This window comes from Prionailurus bengalensis, chromosome C2 (genome assembly GCF_016509475.1).
Source record: "Prionailurus bengalensis isolate Pbe53 chromosome C2, Fcat_Pben_1.1_paternal_pri, whole genome shotgun sequence".
NCBI classification, from domain to species: domain Eukaryota; kingdom Metazoa; phylum Chordata; class Mammalia; order Carnivora; family Felidae; genus Prionailurus; species Prionailurus bengalensis.
In genome coordinates this window covers 397,122-417,177 of record NC_057350.1, presented here as the reverse complement: position 1 = coordinate 417,177, position 20,056 = coordinate 397,122, and the positions used below count along the sequence as shown (strand labels likewise).

Genomic DNA, 20,056 nt, shown 5'->3' with positions numbered 1-20,056 from the left:
GCATCAGGGGTTAGCCTGAGATTCGGGCTAGGTTTATGCACAGATTTTTCAGCTTTCTTTCTCTGGCTCTGTCCTAATGGGCTTTCATCTCTCAGTTTCTACCTCTTCTCTTTAAACAAGATGATGGGATTCTAGTGTGCATGGCACAGACAGGTAAATCGCCCACTGCTATTATTTTTTCTGGGTGTCCAACCCTTCTCCACACTGCTTGCTTTGAATTTTTTCTTAAATGTTTTTATTTATTTTTGAGAGAGAGACAGAGCATGAGCGGGGGTGGGGCAGAGAGAGAGGGAGACACAGAATCTGAAGCAGCTCCACAGAGCATGACATGGGGCTCTAACTCATGGACCACGAGATCGTGATCTGAGCCGAAGTTGAACGCACAATCGACTGAGCCACCCAAATGCCCCACAATTTGCTTGTTTTTAGATGCTCTCTCAGGTCTTCAGGTAGCTTCTTACATTTTTTCCAGTGTTTATAGCTGTTATCTGGGAGGCCTGATTAGAGCTTCTCAGCGATCTCCAGAAGCAGTGACCCTAAACTTTATTTTTAATAACTTCATTTTTTTTTTAAAGCAAACTCTGCACCCAGCTTGGGGCTTGCACTCATGACCCCGAGATCAAGAGTTGAATGTTTGACTGACTGAACCAGCCAGGTGCCACTTTAATAACTTCATTTTTCTTTTAATTTTTTTTTTTTTTATAAACGTTTATTTATTATTGAGAGACAGAGAGACACAGAGCGTGAGCAGGGGAGGGGTAGAGAGATGGGGAGACACAGAATCTGAATTAGGCTCCAGGCTCTGAGCTGTCAGCACAGAGCCCAGTGCGGGGCTTGAACTCACAAACTGCGAGATCATGACCTGAGCCGAAGTTGGTCGCTTAACCAACTGAGCCACCCAGGCGCCCCAATAACTTAATTTTTAAATAAGGAGTCGAGGTCTGTCTTACATACCATTTTTAGTTTTGTTTCTTTTCAATGGCATTCAGTAGTTTATTGACCTATTTTCTTTCCTTTTTTGAAAATCAAAACATTTGCCTACTTTCAGCTTTGTGATTCACCTTCCTTTTCACAAGATACTCTTAAAAGTATGAATTTTAGCTTCTCATCCCTTTGCTCAAGTTCCTTGTAGATGCTGGAATATGAATGGAGCAAGACCAGAGGCTTGAGCTCGTCGTGCTTTTTGCTGTTACTGTTCTCATGGACTTTGTCTCCTTACTGATGGTGGCTCTGCTGTGGCCGGGGAGTTGGCCTTCCCCTTGACTTAAGACCCGTGACGTGTCTGCCCCCCGCTCCCTGCCTCCCCGCCTTTGCTGGTCTTGGCACCCAGAGAAGGCCTCCAGCCCTGTCTGTTTGCTGCACACTTGTGTGTATATGTTCATTTCTGTTGGTTTGTCCAGGCCTGCCAGCTCCAGAGGCGAAGAACAGCTCATTTGGGGGTCATTATTGCCAGTAATCTTTTTTCTTTTCTTTTCTGTTCTTTTCTTTTTTTTCTTCTTACTTGAATGAAACTGTGTTGTCTGTAGGTAAAATATAACTTAGTTGAAGATCACCAGGAGGAGCTGAAGAAAGCTAAGGAGAAGATTCAACTAATGAAGCAAGAATTCAAAGAAAGAGAGGAGGAATGGAAGGTGACAAGTGAGGGTCTAAAGAGAAAAGCTGAAGAGGAAGTGACGCTGATGCTCCTTGACCTGAGGGAACAAGCTGAATCTGAGAAACAGTTAATAATAAACAAGTTTGAGCTTCGAGAAATCAAAATGAGGCAACTTCAGGATCAGCAGGCGGCCCAGATCCTGGAACTGGAGGGGTCCCTGGTGGAGCAGCAGGGCCGTCTACGGCAGCTGGAGCTCGGGCTCGCTGGGGACGAGTTTCCGCAGTGCAGCCAGTGTGGCGGGGAGCTGGGTGGTGGTCTGGCTCCTGTGGACAAGGACTGGGAGCTTGCTACACTCCGCCTGAAGGAGGACTGTGCCCTCCAGCTGATGCTGGCCCAGAACAGGTGGGTGACGTCCCTGTAGCAGCATGCTAAGTATAGAGTCGTCTGCCAGGTTCCCACCCAACCCCGGACCCCCCAGATGCCCAGTAGAGGGTGAGAGGCAGATCCCCTGGGAAGATGTGCTGTAGGCTCTCAGTAGAGCGGGAAGGTGTGCAGGAAGGTGGGGCCAAGCAGTCTTCACCCTAAAATAACAGCAGGACAGAAGCACATGTCCCATGACTCAGATATGCTGGAACACGGCAGAAACAGTGTCCACATCCTTCTGGTGGGATCTGTGTTTTTTGGTGGACACTACTGTGCATGCATTTTCCACATCATTTTTGTTCTTTGCACATTTTAAAATTTCAAAACCAAGACTTTATGCTTTTTTAATTTTTTTAATTTTAATTTTTAGTGTTTATTTTTGAGAGAGAAAGAGAGAGCATGAGCAGGGGAGGGGCAGAGGGAGAGGGAGACAGAATCCGAAGCGGGCTCCCGACACGGGGCTTTAACTCACGAGACATGAGATCATGACCTGAACTGAAGTCACATGCTTAACTGACCGAGCCACCCAGGCGCCCCAACTTTACACTTCTTTTATCAAAAAGATACGCAGTTTATCCGTGTTCTTTTTGTGTGTTTTTAACATACATTTTAAAAATATATTCAAACATTATTTGAATATTTTAAAAATATTTCAAACATATATTTTAAAAATAAACTTTTTCTTTCTAAAATATATACGTACTTCCCTTAAATTTTAAATAGATTTAGATTGTGATTTGGTTCTTTGCCTCTGTCAGTGCTAACTCTTTGCAAACCAGGGCTGTAGAGACTGGGGGGTGTGGGAGCCGTGGGATCATCAGACTTGATGTTGGTGCTGCCTTTTCTCCTGTGTCAGCTGTTACCCCCATCATGAGTCAGGTGCGAGAGCTTTTGACCTGGGGGCTGAGAACTTGAGTTAAGATCTTGACCCACCCTGTGTAAGCTGGATGGTTTCAGGCACCACACTCAACCTCGCAAAACCTTCGTGATCTCCCTGTGTGGTGATGCTAAATGGGATGATCTGTGGCAACGCTTTCAGAGGTATCTGGTGGAGGGCTGGCACAGGGACACAGTCACAGGTCTTAGCCTTGGTGAGAATTGAACAGGGACCTCACTGGTGTGGAATGCATGCCCAGTTGAGCTTTAGGCTCTCTGATTGGAAGGGAGTCTTTCTGCCTGCCTGTGTGTTTGCCGGCCAGCACCACGTGTGGCTCTTCCTACTTTGCGTCCCTTAATTCACAAGCGAACTTTTTCTGAGGTCTTTGCGGCCCTGTGGGCTCCTGCAAGCGATGCCGCCACCCCTTCCCTGTCGAGATTCTTGTCGCCATGAGTGAGCAGTCATACCTGCTTTGCTCTGGTGACTGTTGGAAACGTGTGTGTGCTTTCTTGCTGTGGCTCCTGTGTCCTCCAGTTTATGAGTGGGCACGCCTGGGCTCTGGCCTTTGAACTCCTCTTCGGTGTGGCCCCTTCACTCTGCACTTACTTCTGATGGTGGTGGCCTCAGACCGGCCATGGCAGAGGGAGGAGCGGCAAGGGCAGTTAAAATCCAGGGGCGATGTAGGAAACGCGAGTCGGTTTTCAGAGTGATGTTGGCACTCTTGTGGCTGCACATCCTGCTGCCCATATTCACTTTGCGTGTCCTCTCAGGTTTTTAGAAGAACGGAAAGAAATCACAGAGAAATTCACCACGGAGCAGGATGCCCTCCTTCGGGAGGCCCAGGAGAAGCATGCCCACGAGCTCCAACTCCTCCGGGAGAGACACCAGCAGCACGTTCTGTCCTTGACGGCGGAACTGGAGGCCAGACACCGGGCTCAGGCGGAGGAGCTGCGGGCCTCCATGGAGAGTGAGCACTGGGCTCTCTCAGAAGCCCGCGTGGCTGAACTGCGGACGAAGCACGCTGCCGCGGTCAGTGCTTTGGAGGCCAGTCACTCGTCACATCTGGATTCCCTGGAGTCACGTCACCGGTCTGAGATGCAGGCCGTGAGGGAGGAGCACAGACGGGCTCTGGAGCAGCTGCGGGCACACCTCGCGGAGCAGCTGCAGGAGAAGGACGCGTCTCACCCTGCGGTGCTGACTCGGGAGCCAGAGGACGAGCTGAACCGTGGCCGGGACCTTCCGCCTGTAGAGGACAGCCTGAGGACGCCCGGGAGCACCAGCTGTTCTGAGGATGGGAAAGCCCTAGCTCCCCACGAGCTTTGGGGAGCGCCACAGGTGAGGCGGGTGTCCGGGCAGGTCCTTCCTGTCGTCCAAGTGCATGTCTCCATGAGCGGGTCTCACGGTCTGCTGCCCGTCCTTGGCAAGTGTGGGGGCTTCCTTATGGTGGGTTAGAATGTGAGCTTTTTTTTTTTTTTTTTTTAATATTTATTTTTGGGAGAGTGTAAGCAGCAGAGGAGCATAGAGAGCGGGACAGAGGATCTGAAATGGGCTCTGCACTGACAGTCTGACAGCAGTGAGCCGGATGTGGGGCTTGAGCTCGCAAACTGTGAGATCATGACCTGAGCTGAACTCGGACGCTTAACCAACTGAGCCACGCAGGTGCCCCTAGAATGTGAGATTGTTTCGTTTTTTTGTTTTTGTTTTTTAAGATTTATTTTTAAGTAAGTTATCCAATGTGGGGCTTGAACTCCCAACCCCGAGTTCAGGAGTTGCATGTTGTACTGACAGAGCCAATCAGGAGCCCCTGTTTTAAGAGTTTTAATCGCAGAGCTCTTGGTAAAGGCTTTGATCTCTGATCCTCGGGAGATGTGCACGTGCACGCGCACATGGAATTCTGTGTGAGGTGTCAGGTTTCAGGGCACACCTCGAGGTGGTCTCTGACCCTCGTGGTAAGACAGTTCCGAGGGCCTCCTGTTGTGCACACACACCCTCAGGTTCCCGTTATTGATGCTTCATGAAATTACATCTTTCTGTCCTGTCTCAAGAGCAGTGACTGCCTTTTTTTTTTCTTATTAAATATTTATTTATTTTTGAGACAGGGAGAGACAGCATGAATGGGGGAGGGTCAGAGAGAGAGGGAGACACAGAATCCGAAACAGGCTCCGGGCTCTGAGCCGTCAGCACAGAGCCCGACGCGGGGCTCGAACTCACGGACCGCGAGATCATGACCTGAGCTGAAGTCGGATGCTTAACCGACTGAGCCACCCAGGTGCCCCGAGCAGTGACTGCTTCTTGACAGGTACTTTAAGTTTTAGTGTGGAAGTGAATTTCTGGAAGGGCCAGCACCCCCCTCTCCTCACCTGCAGACCTGTGGCATCTGTGTCTCTAGACTAAGCACTCGTCTCTTTGGCCTGAAACTGTCTCATCACACAGACTGGGGTGGCTGTGGGTTTCATCTCACAGTGGACGGGCCTGCTCTGTCCCCTGCGCCGCCCAGCGGGGCATGCCAGGCTCCCAGACGTGGATGGGGTCAGCTGCTGCCCCGCGCAGGATGGGATGTGCGCCTTCTTCCGCCCAAGGGTGGTGGCGGCATGATCTCCAGCTGGCGGTAAAATCAAGTAAAAATCACTGTTCTGGTGAGTTAGTGTCTTGTCAAGTATTTAGGAAGTCGGTGTTCCGGACTACAAAGCAGGAAGTCTCCGACTCGCGTAAACACAGGGACCACCTGCTTCACAGGTGCTTTTGTAACAAGGTGTTCCTGTGATGGTTTCATCCTTCGTTCACGGTGACTTAGCTCTAAACATTGGTTTACCCTCTGACTCTGTTCAGCTCTACTTAAGATTGGAAGGGAAAAGGTAACCCTGCTTTTAGTAGGCGTGGTGTCTTCGTTTTACGTTTAGATTCGGCCTGTTCCGTGTCTCCCGAGGTGTGGCCTTGGGGGAAGTCCTGGAGTTCCTGCATCCTCGAGCTCAGGCCTCAGCACAGGTGCGGGGTGGCTCCAGCCACGGCTTCTCCTCAGGAGTGGGTAGAGCCACCGTGCCCCTCTGGTGTGAACGTGGGGAGCTGTGTGAGGATGGTGGGCGGTGCCACAGGCCAGTGCTGCCTTCTCCAGCCGCGGGTCCTCCGATGTTGGCTTTGGTTTCCTTCTGTGCAGACAGGTCCTATGGGGAACAGGGCCCATTCCCAGCCTGTGGCTTTACGTTAGATTTTCTTGGTTTAGTTGATTCAGAATAAATGAAGTTTTAAAAGAATATTCCAGAGGGAGAAACGGGTACATTTTACACATGAAACTGTGCTTGTATTTAATTTATTGATTGAAACTGCATTTTATTTTTATTCTTATTTTTCAGTAGTAAATTCTTTTTTTAAATTTTCATTTAATTAATTAATTTTTAATGTTTATTTATTTTTGAGAGAGACAGAATGCGAGTGGGTTGGGACAGAGAGAGAGGGAGACACAGAATCTGAAGCAGGCTCCAGGCTCCAAGCTGTCAGCACCAGAGCCCGACGTGGGGCCCGAACTCACGAGCTGTGAGATCATGACCTGAGCTGAAGTCGGACACTCAACCGACTGAGCCACCCAGGCGCCCCTAATTTATTTTTTTTAACTTACATCCAAGTTAGTTAGCATCTAGTGCAACGATGATTTCAGGAGTAGATTCCTTAATGCCCCTTACCCATTTCCATCCCCCTTCCCACAAACCCTCCAGCAACCCTCAGTTTGTTCTCCATATTTAAGAGCGTCTTATGTTTTTGTCCCCCTCCCCGTTTTTATATTATTTTTGCTCCCCTTCCCTTATGTTCTTCTGTTTTGTCTCTTAAAGTCCTCATATGAGTGAAGTCATATATTTGTCTTTTCCTGACTGACTAATTTCATTTAGCATAATACACTCTAGTTCCATCCACGTAGTTACAAATGGCAAGATTTCATTCTTTTTGATTGCCGAGTAATACTTCACTGTATCTATATGTAGATACATGTATCTATAGATATCTATATATACAGATATAGATATAGATATCTATATATCTATCTATAGATATATATACATACCACATCTTCTTTATCCATTTATTCGTTGATGGACATTTGGGCTCTTTCCATACTTTGGCTATTATTGGTAGTGCTGTTATAAACATTGGGGTGCATGTGTCCCTTCAAAACAGCATACCTGTATCCTGTGGATAAATGCCTAGTAGTGCAATTGCTGGGTCGTAAGGTAGTTCTATTTTTAATTTTTTGAGGAACCTCCATACTGTTTTCCAGAGTGGCTGCACCAGCTTGCATTCCCACCAGTGGTGCAAAAGAGTTCCTCTTCCTCTGCATCCTTGCCAACATCTGTTGTTGCCTGAGTTGTTAGCCATTCTGACAGATGTGAGGTGGTATCTCCTTGTGGTTTTGATTTGCATTTCCCTGATGATGAGTGATGTTGAGCATTTTTTTCATGTGTCGCTTGACCATCTGGATGTCTTTGGAGAAGTGTCTATTCATCTCTTTTGCCCATTTCCTCACTGGATTATTTGTTTTTTGGGTGTTGAGTTTGGTAAGTTCTTTATAGATTTTGGATACTAACCCTTTATCTGATATGTCGTTTGCAAATCTCTTCTCCCATTCTGCCTTTTAGTTTTGCTGATTGTTTCCTTTGCTGTGCAGAAGCTTTTTATTTTGATGAGGTCCCAGTAGTTCATTTTTGCTTTTGTTTCCCTTGCCTCTGGAGACATGTTGAGTAAGAAGTTGCTGCGGCAGAGGTCAAAGAGGTTTTTGCCTGCTTTCTCCTCGAGGATTTTGATGGCTTCCTGTCTTACATTGAGGTCTTTCATCCATTTTGAGTTTATTTTTGTGTCTGATGTAAGAAAGTCCAGGTTCGTTTTTCTGCATGTCGCTCTCCAGTTTTCCCAGCACCGCTTGCTGAAGACACTGTCTTTATTTCATTGGTTATTCTTTTCCTGCTTTGTCAAAGATTAGTTGGCCATACGTTTGTGGGTCCGTTTCTGGGTTCTCTATTCTGTTCCATTGATCTGAGTGTCTGCTCTTGTGCCATGAAACTGCATTTTAAACTATGACAAATTTGACTGTAAGGAGCATGTAGGATGTTTACTACCTTTAAGATGGGAACCATGTGGTGGGTGGAACAAGGTGCACGGGGTGGGTGGCATTGGGGTTGGGGTTTCTGATGGGGGGGTTGTGTGGTGGGCGACCAGAGGCACGTGGCGGGGGGGGTCTGTGTGGTAGGTGGATGGAGGCACGTGGCAGGTGCAGTGCTGGGTGATCACTGTCTCGGAAGTGGGGGCTGGCTGGAACCCTGCAGAGTCAGAGGCGCCTGCTGGAGGAGGATAGGAGCTTGGCTGTGTGGTGGGCGCCAAGGTCTTGCTCCTGGAGCAGTGGCACCAGGCAGCCCCGTGGGAGCTCGGAGATACGCACGCAGCCAAGACGCAGAAGCAGCAGGCGGAGCAGCGGTGCCGCAGGAGGGGGTCTGGCTGCTGAGGGGCTCTCCAGCGCTGGGCCTCCCGGGGCTCCTGCCCTCTCCGAGTCTTCTCATCAGAGCGCTATGGTGGCGGGTGGGTGCTGGACACGCCTGGAGCCTGCACTCAGGGGTCAGCCGGTCCGGGAGAGCGCGTCCGAGTGCTCCCAGTACGGTCCAGTACGGTCCAGCAGCAGTCGCCTGTGTGAGGCCTCCCCTGTAGTCTCTTTTCTGCATATAGGTTCCCGCCCTGTGCATCCCAGGCTACTCAGTGTGACCTGGGGACACGGCTCCACACAGGTGCCTGCCATAGGTGTCCTCTGACCCCGTGTCCCGTCGTCCTGTCCGTTGTCTGTTTCTGCAGACGTGCCAGGTGTGCCGTCCTCTGAACTTGTCTTCACACTCTCACCTTTCAGCCAGATCACCTCCACAACAGGCGCTTCCCCGCCTGCCCAGTGCGGGACGCCCCCCTTTCCTTCAGGACTTCTAGCCCGTGCCCTGCAAAGCCCACAGAGGGCTGAGCGTGAGGGGTAGTTGTGCCTGTCCTGTTCTCTTGCTTCCCAGGGCCGGGCGCAGTGGGGCCTGCAGGGAACTTGCCGAGTAGGGGTCTGATGGCAGCGGGCCAGCCCCCGCTCGTCCCCCAGACGTCTTCAGGTGCCCTTTTTAAGAGGTACCGGTGGCCCTGCCGCACCGTGTTGGTGTGACTTCCGAGGTCAGGGTGAGGAGGAGGGATGTCAGGACCCACCTGGGGTGTGTCTGGGGGACCGTGTGCTTGGAGGACAGGACCCTGACCTTGTAGGCAGCGGCATAGGCATCTGACAGCTGGACAAAAGAGGCGTTGGAGGTGATTGTACTACCTCAGACAGGAGTTGACAAGGCCCTTGGGAAGCGTAGGGATGGGAGGGCACCGAGGGCGGGCTCGGGGCCCCTCTGAGGGCGGTGCTCCGGGGCAGCGAGGGGTTCCTGATGTCTCCCGGGCTGTGCTGGGGTGAGATTGACTGTGGCGCCTATGAGGGTGATGGGGAGGCTGTGGCGCCTGGGGGATGACGAGGAGGCGTCTGGGTCTGGACTCTCAGGAGGTGGCGGTGGCTGGGGAGGAAGCAACCTCACGACAGGGAGGTGGAGGACCTCACGTGCATGTCCGCCTGTGTCCACACGGAGCACACTTGCTGTGGCAGGTGCTCCCGGGAGTCGGTGTACGCTCTGGATTCGTTTTCAGATTTTTGAAACTTTGTTAGAACATCCACAAGCAGTATGTCAAGTTGTGTCATTGTTCTTTTGAAGAAGCAGTTGGAATTCTCTTCAGCAGGTGAGGCGCCACGGATAAGACCGTGCAGGCTGGGACCCAGCCAGGGTCCTTGTGGCTTGCCGCGGGGCTCACGTCCCCCAGTTCCCTTTGCATGGAGGCAGGCTGGCATCTGTGGACGCTGGCTGTACGCCCTGATGCCCTTCTGCTCCATGTTCTTAGATTTGAAATACTGTGTCTCCCGTGTCTTCTGGTCTTTCTGGGGGAGAGAGAGTACGAGTCTACATGCATAGTGCTTCCTAGATAACTGATGTGTTTTGTGAAGTGCTACATCGAGATTTATAGAGATTATAAGATTTTGTGAGTACTGTTTCTTTGGGGCTTTTCTTTGTTTTTACAAGGTTTATTTTAGAGAGAGCGCATGTGTGTGAGTGGATTGGGGGAGGGCAGTGAGAAAGAGAGAGAATCCCAAGCAGGCTCCATGCTGTCAGCACAGACAAAAAAAAGCTGTGGGGCTTTTTAAAAAAGGAGATGCTAATATTACTCTTTTCTAATCGTGAAATAAGGCCCTGTGTCCCCTAGATTAATAGTCAGTGCTTTTAGTTGTATGTATACTGATCAGCTGATTTGTGAAATTAGTATTTAAACCATTTCCTCAATGAAAGTTTCCAGAATGAGCATTACAGGAGATTGCAAAAATAAAGGGAAGTGTAAAAATGAGATTTATCCCCATTTGTTTGGTTGAAAAGTCTGGGAATTGGCATTTTTGTTGAGATTTGCTTCATGGACTTTTAAGTTGCCTTGAATCTGGCCACTTGGGGTGGGTTTCCCACATTGGAAAGAATGAGAAGACACAGGAGGAATCCACACACAGGAGCCTGTGCCCTCAGGACAGCTTAGACACAGTAAGCCCCCAGCCGGGACCGAGATGCAGCTGCTCACCGATTAGTTCACAGGAATGGCCTCCTCATACCGTCCTCTTCCTCAGATTTCAGTAAAAGAGGATGAAGCCTCTTCAGTGTCCCCTCAGCCCCCTCTGTGTCCCCGTAACCCTCTCAGTATCTTCTCTATGCCCCATTAACCCTCTCAGGGTCCCCTCAGTGTCCCCCCCAGCCCCAGCCCTCAGTGCAGCGCTGAGGGGTCATCACAGAGGGGTCGAGTGGCCACCGGAAGGTGCCTCGCCACAGGGAGGGTGAGCAGTTGTCCTGTCGGCTCCTTCATTGCTCACAGTCGTTCTTGGTGACAGAGGGGTGCCGACAGGTTCCACGTGCCCGGCCCCAGGAGAGTCTTGGGAGAAGGACGCTGGAGACAGCCCTCTGCGAGGTGGACACGCCTTCCCATGTTTTGAGAGGCTCGAGTGCCCCGCTGCTCTTTGTAGACCGGGATCCAGGCAGCGCATCTGGGGGTGAGTTAGTGATCCCCAGGTGACTGGTCTTCCCTCTTCGCTCCTGAAGCGCTGCCCTGCGACCTGCTGAGGATGTCTGTTGACAGGATCAGGTACTGACTCACAGCCCTTCCCCCAGAGACTGTCTGATTGCTGATTTGTTCCTCCTGCCCATTTGTTACCTGTTGGTGATGCACAGAGCCACACACTTCCTGAAACCGAGTGTCATTTATGTACCTTGGCTTAGCAGTTTTGTGTTTCTGTATTGACTACTGTCCAAATGCTCCTACGGCATTTTTTTTTTTTTTTTAATTTATGTCCAAGTTAGTTAGCAAATAGTGCAATGATTTCAGTAGAATCCAGTGCTTCATCCCCTACATATAACACCCAGTGCTCATCCAACAAGTGTCCTCCTCAATGCCCCTTGTCCATTTAGCTCACTCCCCCCCCACCCAATACCCCTCTAGCAACCCTCAGTTTGTTCTTTTGTTCTTTGTATTTAAGAGTCTCATACGTTTGGCTCCCTCCCTGTTTTTACATTATTTTTGCTTCCCTTCCCTTATGTTCATCTGTTTTGTATCTTAAATTCCACATATGAGTGAAGTCATATGGTATTTGTCCTTCTCTGACTAATTTCACTTAGCATAATACCCTCTCGTTCCATCCACATTGTTGCAAATGGCAAGATTTCATTCTTTTTGATTGCTGAGTAATCTTCCTCTCTGTGTGTGTGTGTGTGTGTGTGTGTGTGTGTGTGTGTGTGTGTACCACATCTTCTTCTTTACCCATTGATCAGTCGATGGACATTTGGGCTTTTTCCATACTTTGGCTATTGTCAATGGTGCTGCTATAAACATTGGGGTGCATGTGCCCCTTCAAAATACCACTCCTATATCCTTTGGATAAATACCTAGTAATACAGTAGCTAGGTCGTAGGGTAGTTCTATCTTTAATTTTTTGAGGAACCTCCGTACTGTTTTCCAGAGTGGCTGCACCAGTTTACATTCCTACCAGCAGTGCTAAAGGGTTCCCCTTTCTCCACATCCTCGCCAACATCTATTGTTGCCCGAGTTGTTCATTTTAGCCATTCTGACTGGTGTGAGGTGGTATCTCATTGTGGTTTTGATTTGTATTTCCCTGATGATGGGTGATGTGGAGCATTTTTTCATGTGTCTGTTAGCCATCTGGATGTCTTCTTTGGAAAGTGTCTATTCATGTCTTTTGCCCATTTCTTCACTGGACCATTTGTTTTTTGGGTGTTGAGTTTAATAAGTTCTTTATAGATTTTTGGATACTGATCCTTTATCTGAAACGTCATTTGCAAATATCCTCTCCCATTCTGTTGGGTGCCTTTTAGTTTTGCTGATTGAGTTTCCTTAGTTGTGCAGATGCTTTTTATTTTGATGAGGTCCCAGAAGTTCATTTTTTCTTTTATTTCCCTTGCCTCACAGAACATGTTGAGTAAGAAGTTGCTGTGGCCAAAGTCAAAGAGGTTGTTGCCTTTTTTCTCCTCTAGGATTTTGATGGCTTCGTGTCTTACATTTTAGGTCTTTCATGCAATTTGCGTTTATTTTTGCATATGATGTAAGAAAGTGGTCCAGGTGCATTCTTCTGCATGTCGCTGTCCAGTTTTTCCAACATCATTTGCTTGAAGAGACTGTCTTTATTCCATTGGATACTCTTTCCTACTTTGTCAAGGATTACCCGGCCATATGTTTGTGTGTCCATTTCTGTTTTCTCTCTTATGTTCCATTGATCAGTGTCTGTTTCTGTGCCAGTACCATATTGTCTTAATGATTACAGCTTCGTAATACATCTGGAAGTCTGGAATTGTGATGCCTCCAGCTTTGTTTTTCTTTTTCAGGATTGCTTTGGCTATTTGAGGACTTTTCTGTTTCCATACACATTTTAGGATTGTTTGTTCTAGCTCTGTGAAGAATGCTGCTGTTATTTTGATAGGGATTGCATCATTGCATTGAACATGTAGATTGCTTTGGGTAGTACTGACAATTTAACAATATTTGTTCTTCCAGTCCATGAGCATGGAATGCTTTTCCGTTTTTTGGTGTCTTCTTCAATTTCTTTCATGAGCTTTCTATAGTTTTCAATGTATAGATTTTTCACCTCTTTGGCTAGGCTTATTCCTGGGTATTTTATGGGTTTTGGTAGAATCGTAAATGGGATTGATTCCTTGATTTCTCTTTCTGCTGCTTCATTATTGGTGTATAGAAATGCAACCAATTATTGTGCATTGATTTTATTAAAAAAAAATTTTTTTTTTCAACGTTTATTTATTTTTGGGACAGAGAGAGACAGAGCATGAACGGGGGAGGGGCAGAGAGAGAGGGAGACACAGAATCGGAAACAGGCTCCAGGCTCCGAGCCATCAGCCCAGAGCCCGACGCGGGGCTCGAACTCACGGACCGCGAGATCGTGACCTGGCTGAAGTCGGACGCTCAACAGACTGCGCCACCCAGGCGCCCCAATGTGCATTGATTTTATATCCTGCGACTTGCCTGAATTCATGGATCAGTTCTAGCATTTTTTTTGGTAGAATCTTTTGGGTTTTCTAGATAGAATATCATGTCGTCTGTGAAGACTGAAATCTTGACTTCCTCCTTGCCAATTTGGATGCCTTTTATTTCTTTGTGTTGTCTGATTGCTGAGGCTAGGACTGCCAGCACTATGTTGAATAAGCTCCTGCAGCATTTTGGAAGTGTTTTTCTAGTTGTGGTACAAGAAAGTCATTGTTCAAGTAAGTTATCTCTTTGCTGCTAAGAAGGTGAACATTAGATAATTTTTTAAGTGACCTTTTTTGTCTAGCTGGTTTCACAGAAAGCACTTAGATTTCTGGGAGGTGGGAGGCTGTTTGCAGCCTCATTTTAACTTTTACTGGAGAAAATTTCAACATATACAGAAGTAGAATAGTTCATTGAACCCCTGTATCTGGCTGCCCGGTGGGGTACGTGCCAGTCTTAGTGTGGCAGTGCTCCCTACCCCCAATTCTTTTGAAGCAAATCTCAGGTATCGTGTGTTTTCATCTGTAAATACTTCATCATCTGTTTCTGCCATGTAACGTTTTTCTCCTCCCAAAAGAACTTAACCATAATCCATTCTAACTTAGAAAATTTTAAATGATTCATTAATATCACTATATATCCAGCCCAGGTTCTAGTCTCTTCCTGTGTGTGTTCAAATCAGGATCCACACGGGGCTTCGTTTGCACGAGATCTGTTTTTATTGCTTCCTGTGATGTTAGTCTCCCCCCTATTCCTGTAAGCATGTCAGCATCTCTACACACATGATCAGATTCAGGTTCATGTCTTGGTGTGGGGGAGACTTGTGGCTGGTTGCATGTTCCTCCTGTGGCCTTCCCTCAGGATTCACCCCACAAGCAGATGCACATAAAGCCTTGCTGGACATTTCCTGGGATGCCAGGGTCATTGTGCCCAAATTAGCAGGGACACACTGTTCTTCCTTTGTCAGGCATTAGTTAATCTGGGCCACAAATATCTTTGCACCTGTTTGAAAAGCAGGCTCACTTACCAGAAGAGTTATTTCACATGGGCTTGTGAGCTAATTGACTTACTTCACTTGGAGTGAAGTGAATCACTTGGAGTGGTTACTTCACTTTGGAGTTGGTTTGTGAGAAAAGTTCTCTGGAAACGTAAGCTTGTTTCCCTTTTCTTAGAGATGTACATCCCATAAAGAAATCTCCCTTGTGTTCATATCACTAAGCAGAGTTCTGGAATGCAGAAGTAAACTGTAGTATGGCCAGTATCAATTGCTCAAGCCAATTTCTTTCTTTCTTTCTTTCTTTCTTTCTTTCTTTCTGTCTGTCTGTCTGTCTTTCTGTCTTTCTTTCTTTCTTTCTTTCTTTCTTTCTTTCCATTAAAAAAATATTCATATAATAATTTTTGAAAATAGTACGAGGTCAGGTTAGGTATAGTTTGAATGTCTTTAATTCATTATCAGTTGAATTTATTTTTATTACTGTATTGGTATTCTTTGTGCAGTATTACTTATTTTTTTCCTTCTCCAGGTATACCTATTTTCTTCTCTTAATGATTAAAATATAGATATATGTATGTATATATATATGATATTTTCCCTAGAATTCTCTAGGGAAATTTCTCAATTTTAGAAAAATTTGAGGATAAACTTTTAAAAACATCATTTTCTTATATTGACCTTACTATTTAGAATATGGAAAATTAAATGGAGCTTTACTCAAGGCTGGAAATAGAAGTAATTATCTGTAAGGAGGTCTTATGGATGGGGGGGTAGGGGTTGTGCGAATCAAGGGAGACCTGACATTGAGCCTCTCCAGTCAGGTCAAGGAAGTGGCCTGAGGATCATACTGCCAGACATGCACAGCCATCCCAGAGGTACTGGGCCTTTGAGGTCCAATGGCAGCCTGCTGTCCTGCAGCCTTTCCTGAGAGCACACCCTCGAAACTGCCTTACCTGACTCCCGAGTGTCTGTTTCCTGGTGGCCCTGCTGCTGCATGATGCTCTCATGTTTTGCCTTTGCCTCTGTTAGGGTGCATTTTGCAAGTTTCCACTCCAGGCCTGGGTGTGCACTGGGCAGGACAGGCATGAAGTGGCCCTACTGCCCCTTGCAGTGCCCCTTAAGAGCTATTTCCTCCCGCCCGCAGTGCACGCTGCAGGTGCTGAGAGGGAAGCACCCTAATGCTGTGCCAGGGCCCTAGGACCCAAAGAACTGATCTGTCATTCCCTTTCCAGCTTGATAGTTAATCAGGGTTTATCACGTGTTTGGAGGATTTTCTTTTTCTTGAGTGTTGATGTTTTATTTTTCCCAGTGTCCTTCACAATGGGTACAAGTATTTCCTTAGGTCTGTTTTTTGGGGAAAAGGGAGTATGGCTTCTGTCCCTTGGCCTTGGCCCTGCTGGTCTGTGGTGCCTGTTGGCATTCAGGGTTTTTCCCTGTATTCACCAACACTTTGTGGTTGACGCTCGGGGAATTAGCATTCCTGGTGAAACCCAGTTACTCTCAGGGCTGCAGCTAGCCTCCTTTCTGCTGGGAGTGGTCTGGGTCAACCCTGACCTTCCCTAGAAGGAGAAGTGTGGTAGACACGTGGTAATTAAAGTACTTTGGAAACTTTGCAAAGTGTGATAACTTGGAAATTACCTTTAATCCTTCCTTTTTAAAGGTTTTGGAGTTAAATTTATTTCAGGAGAGCAAGTTTATAAAAATGATATGTTAATTCAGAAATGGTCTCTATAACTTGAAAGTATAATTTTAGTGTTGTACCACGCATGCCCCGTTTTCATCACTATCATAATTAAGGTGAGAATCCAGCCCTACAGCGTGGGTTGAAGTTTTCTATAAGCTGTAGCGTGACTCCCATGTGTCATCACATTGAACATACGCGGAATGGTAGTGATCTCCAGTATTGACAAGTATCTGTGCACGAAGAGCTCTGTGCTAACTCTTTTCCTCCTCGTTCAAGCAGAGCACCCTGATTCCTGCGGAGGTTGAGGCCCAGGGCCCAGCTCTTCGGGCCGAGCTGCACGAAGAGGAGGAGAAGCGGCAGTTGTCAAAGAGCCAGTCGGAAGTGGTACTGGAGCAGCAGATCCCACAGCTGAAGGTACGGGGCTAAGGATGATTTGTGTTACTGCTGTTCTTCCCCATCTACAGAGTAAGTAAAATGTTATTCTAAATTAATGGTGATATGCGAAGTTAAAACATAAAATGTTTTCATTGTCTTAGAAACAGATTTTCGTAGGCAATTTTTTTCACTCATTTTTCTATTTATTATTATTTTTTAAATATGTTGGCTAACATACGGTGTATATAGTGCGCTCTTGGTATTGGGGGTAGATTCTTGTCATTCACGGCTTACATACGACCCAGTGCTCATCGAGCCAGTGCCCTCCGCAGTGTCCATCACCCATTTTCCCCTCTCCCTGTCCCCCCATCAACCCTCAGTTTGTTCTCTGTACTCAAGAGTCTCTTATGGTTTGCCTCCCTCTCTGTCTGAAGCTATTTTTCCCCTTCCCTTCCCCCATGGTCTTCTGTTAAGTTTCTCAACTCCCACATATGAGTGAAAACATGGTATTTGTCTTTCTTTGCCTGACTTATTTCATTTAGCATAATACCGTCCAGTTCCATCCACATTGTTACAAATGTCAGGATTTCATTCTTCTTCATTGCCAAGTAGTATTCCATTGTATATATAATCTTCTTTATCCATTCGTCAGTTGATGGACATTTGGGCTCTTTCTATAGTTTGGATATTGTTGATAGTGCTGCTATAAACATTGGGGTGCATGTGCCCCTTCAAATCAGCACTCCTGTATCCTTTGGATATATCCCTACTAGTGCTATTGCTGGGTCATAGGGTAGTTGTATTTTTAATTTTTTGAGGAACCTCCACACTGTTTTCCAGAGTGGCTGCACCAGTTTGCATTCCCACCAGCAGTGCAAGAGGGTTCCCGGTTTTCCATCCTTTTTCTATTTAATTTGGGTGGTTAGCATACCTTTCCCGCTAAGAGTTGCCATCAAATATTTTAAATTTGAGAACGTTTGAGTCTTACTGCCTTGCCTCAGTGACTCAGCAGCAGCCACATCAAGGCTTTTCTTGCTTTAAGGAGACTGTTCTCATGGAAGAATGTGCAGGATGTCTCAACACTCAGCGCCTTCTCTTACGACGACTTATTTTTTATTTTTTATATGTGTGTATTTTTTTTTATTTTAGAGGGAGAGAGAGAGAGAGGGAGCATGAGTGGGGGAGAGAAACAGAGGGAGAGAGAACCTGAAGCAGGGCTCTGATGCAGGGCTCAGTCCCACGACTGTAAGATTATGACCTGAGCCAAAATCAAAACTCAAACGCTCAACCAACTGAGCCACCCAGGAGCCCCAATATGATTTGTTTTTAATGTTTATTTTTAAAAGAGAGAGGGAGACCGAGCACACGTGGGGGAGGGGCAGAGAAAGGGGGAGACACAGAATCTGAAGCAGGCTCCAGGCTCTGAGCTTGTCAGCACAGAGCTGACTGAGCCACCTAGGCACCCCAAGATGATTTTTAATGTAGCTTTACTTTGTTGTTTCTTTTAACAACAGCTTTATTTTATATACCATAAAAATGACTCTTTTAAGTATATACGTTTTAGTGATTTTTAGTGTATTCACCAAGTTGTGCAACTATTGTTGTCATCTACTTCCAGAACATTTGCATCACCTCAAAAAGACACCCCGCTCCCCCCAGCCTTAGCTGCCTCTCCCCTCCTCCAGCCCCTGGTAACCACTGAACTTCCTGTTTCTGGACATTTTATAGAAATGGAATCATACAGTCTGTGCCCTTTTGCGTTTGGTTGCTTTCACTTAGCACAGTGTTCTCTAGGTTTAGAGATGTAGCAGGTATTATTACTTGCTGTTTGCTCCTTGTTTATCTTGTGTCTCTCTTGTTTTTCTGATTTTATGTTACTGCCTTCTTTTCATTTTAATTTCCTTGATGTTTATTTTCTATATATTTTGGGTTATTTTCTTAGGTGCCTGCCCTGGGGATTACAGTAATAAACACCTTATAACAGCATAGTTCAGATTAATACCATCTTGATTTTGATAGTTTACAAATCTCTTCTGTGTAGCTTCATCCCCTTCTCTGTCCTATGTGCTACTATTGTCATGCAAAGTACACTTCCATACAATTTATGCTCACTGATTTATTCAGTTTCTTATAAATCAGATAGGAGAAAAAAGAATTATAAAAACTATGTTTACTTTGTCTTTCAGTTTACTTGTGAACCTTTACCAGTGTTCTTTATTTCTTCATGTGGATTCGAATGAACGTCTGGTGTCCCTTCACTCTAGCCTGAAGGACACCCTTTTGTATTTCCTCAGGGCAGGCCTGTTAGGATGACTTCTCTTAGTTTGTATTTATCCGTGAATGTTTTAATTTCTCCCTCATTTTGGAAAGATCATTTCCTAGATATGGAATTCTTGGTTAAGTCTTTCTTTTGTCACTTTGACTATATTATCTTATTGCCTTTTGGCCTCTGGAGGATGGTTTCTCTCCTGCTGCTTTCAAGGATCTTTTTCTTAGTCTTTCACAGTTTAATTGGGATGGGCCTTGGTGTGGATCTCTTTGAGTTTATCCTACCTGGGGTAATTGTGCTTTTTGTGTTTGTAGATTAATGTTTTTTCATCAGAGTCTTGAAGTTTTGGGCCTTATATCTTCAAGTAGTCTTTCTACTCTGTTCCCTTTCTCCTTTCCTCTGCAACTCCCGTTACGTATATGTTGGTCTTTGAGGGTGTCCCAGTATGTCTGTGAACCTCTACTTATTTTTCTTAAAAAAAAATTTTTTTTTGATATTTATTTTTGAGAGAGAGAGAGAGCAAGTGGGGAATGGGCAGAGAGAGAGGGAGACACAGAATCTGAAGCAGGTTCCAGGCTCTGAGCTGTCAGCACAGAGCCCGATGCAGGGCTCAAACTCACAAACTGTGAGATCCTGACCTGAACCGAAGTCAGATACTCAACCAACTGAGCCACCCAGGTGCCCCTCTACTTATTTTTCTTCTTCTTCTTCTTCTTCTTCTTTTTTTTTCTTTTTGGTTCCCAGACTAAATAATTTGAACTGTCTTCATATTTGCTGATTCTTCTGCCCATTCAAATCTACTGTTGAGCCTCTCTAGTGAATTTGAAGGGCTCTGGTTGGGGCATGCTTTGAGTGCTGTGGCGGGCAGTTTACTCTGCCTTAGCTTTCGTTTTGTGTTTGTGCAAGGTCAACAAGGAGTGAGCTCTTAGAGCTTTCTCGGGTTTCTCTGGACAGGTACACAGCCCTGTACTTGCTCCTGCCTTCTAAATCCCTAGGAATATGTTGGACTTTTTCAAAGCTCCCTCTTGACATCTCATTCTCTTCAGACATCTCATTTCCTCTTAAAAGTGTTTCCTTTCAAGTTGTTTTGTCTACCTCTTACTGGCTCAGACTGTTACCAGTTTATCGGTTTCAGGTTATTGTGATGTTAAACAGTTGCTGCTATTTGATTTTGACTAATGGCTTGGGGATAGCATTGTTGACAGACAGCTCTGTGAGATCATCTCTGA

At 46.4% G+C, this 20,056-nt stretch overlaps 1 protein-coding gene across 13 annotated transcripts in view; it reads left to right on the top strand.

Annotated features, from left to right (window-relative positions):
* The window catches only part of PCNT (pericentrin), a 133,664-nt gene that overhangs the window by 47,066 nt on the left and 66,542 nt on the right, over nt 1-20,056 (top strand). For 7 of the 13 annotated variants that reach the window (XM_043593348.1, XM_043593353.1, XM_043593346.1 and 4 more), the window contains 3 exons: nt 1,527-1,996; nt 3,665-4,229; nt 16,460-16,597. In XM_043593348.1, coding sequence (XP_043449283.1) covers nt 1,527-1,996; nt 3,665-4,229; nt 16,460-16,597 — 1,173 coding nt within the window. The remainder of the gene's footprint in view (nt 1-1,526; nt 1,997-3,664; nt 4,230-16,459; nt 16,598-20,056) is intronic. The other 6 variants (XM_043593354.1, XM_043593350.1, XM_043593349.1 and 3 more) reach the window with 1 other exon arrangement.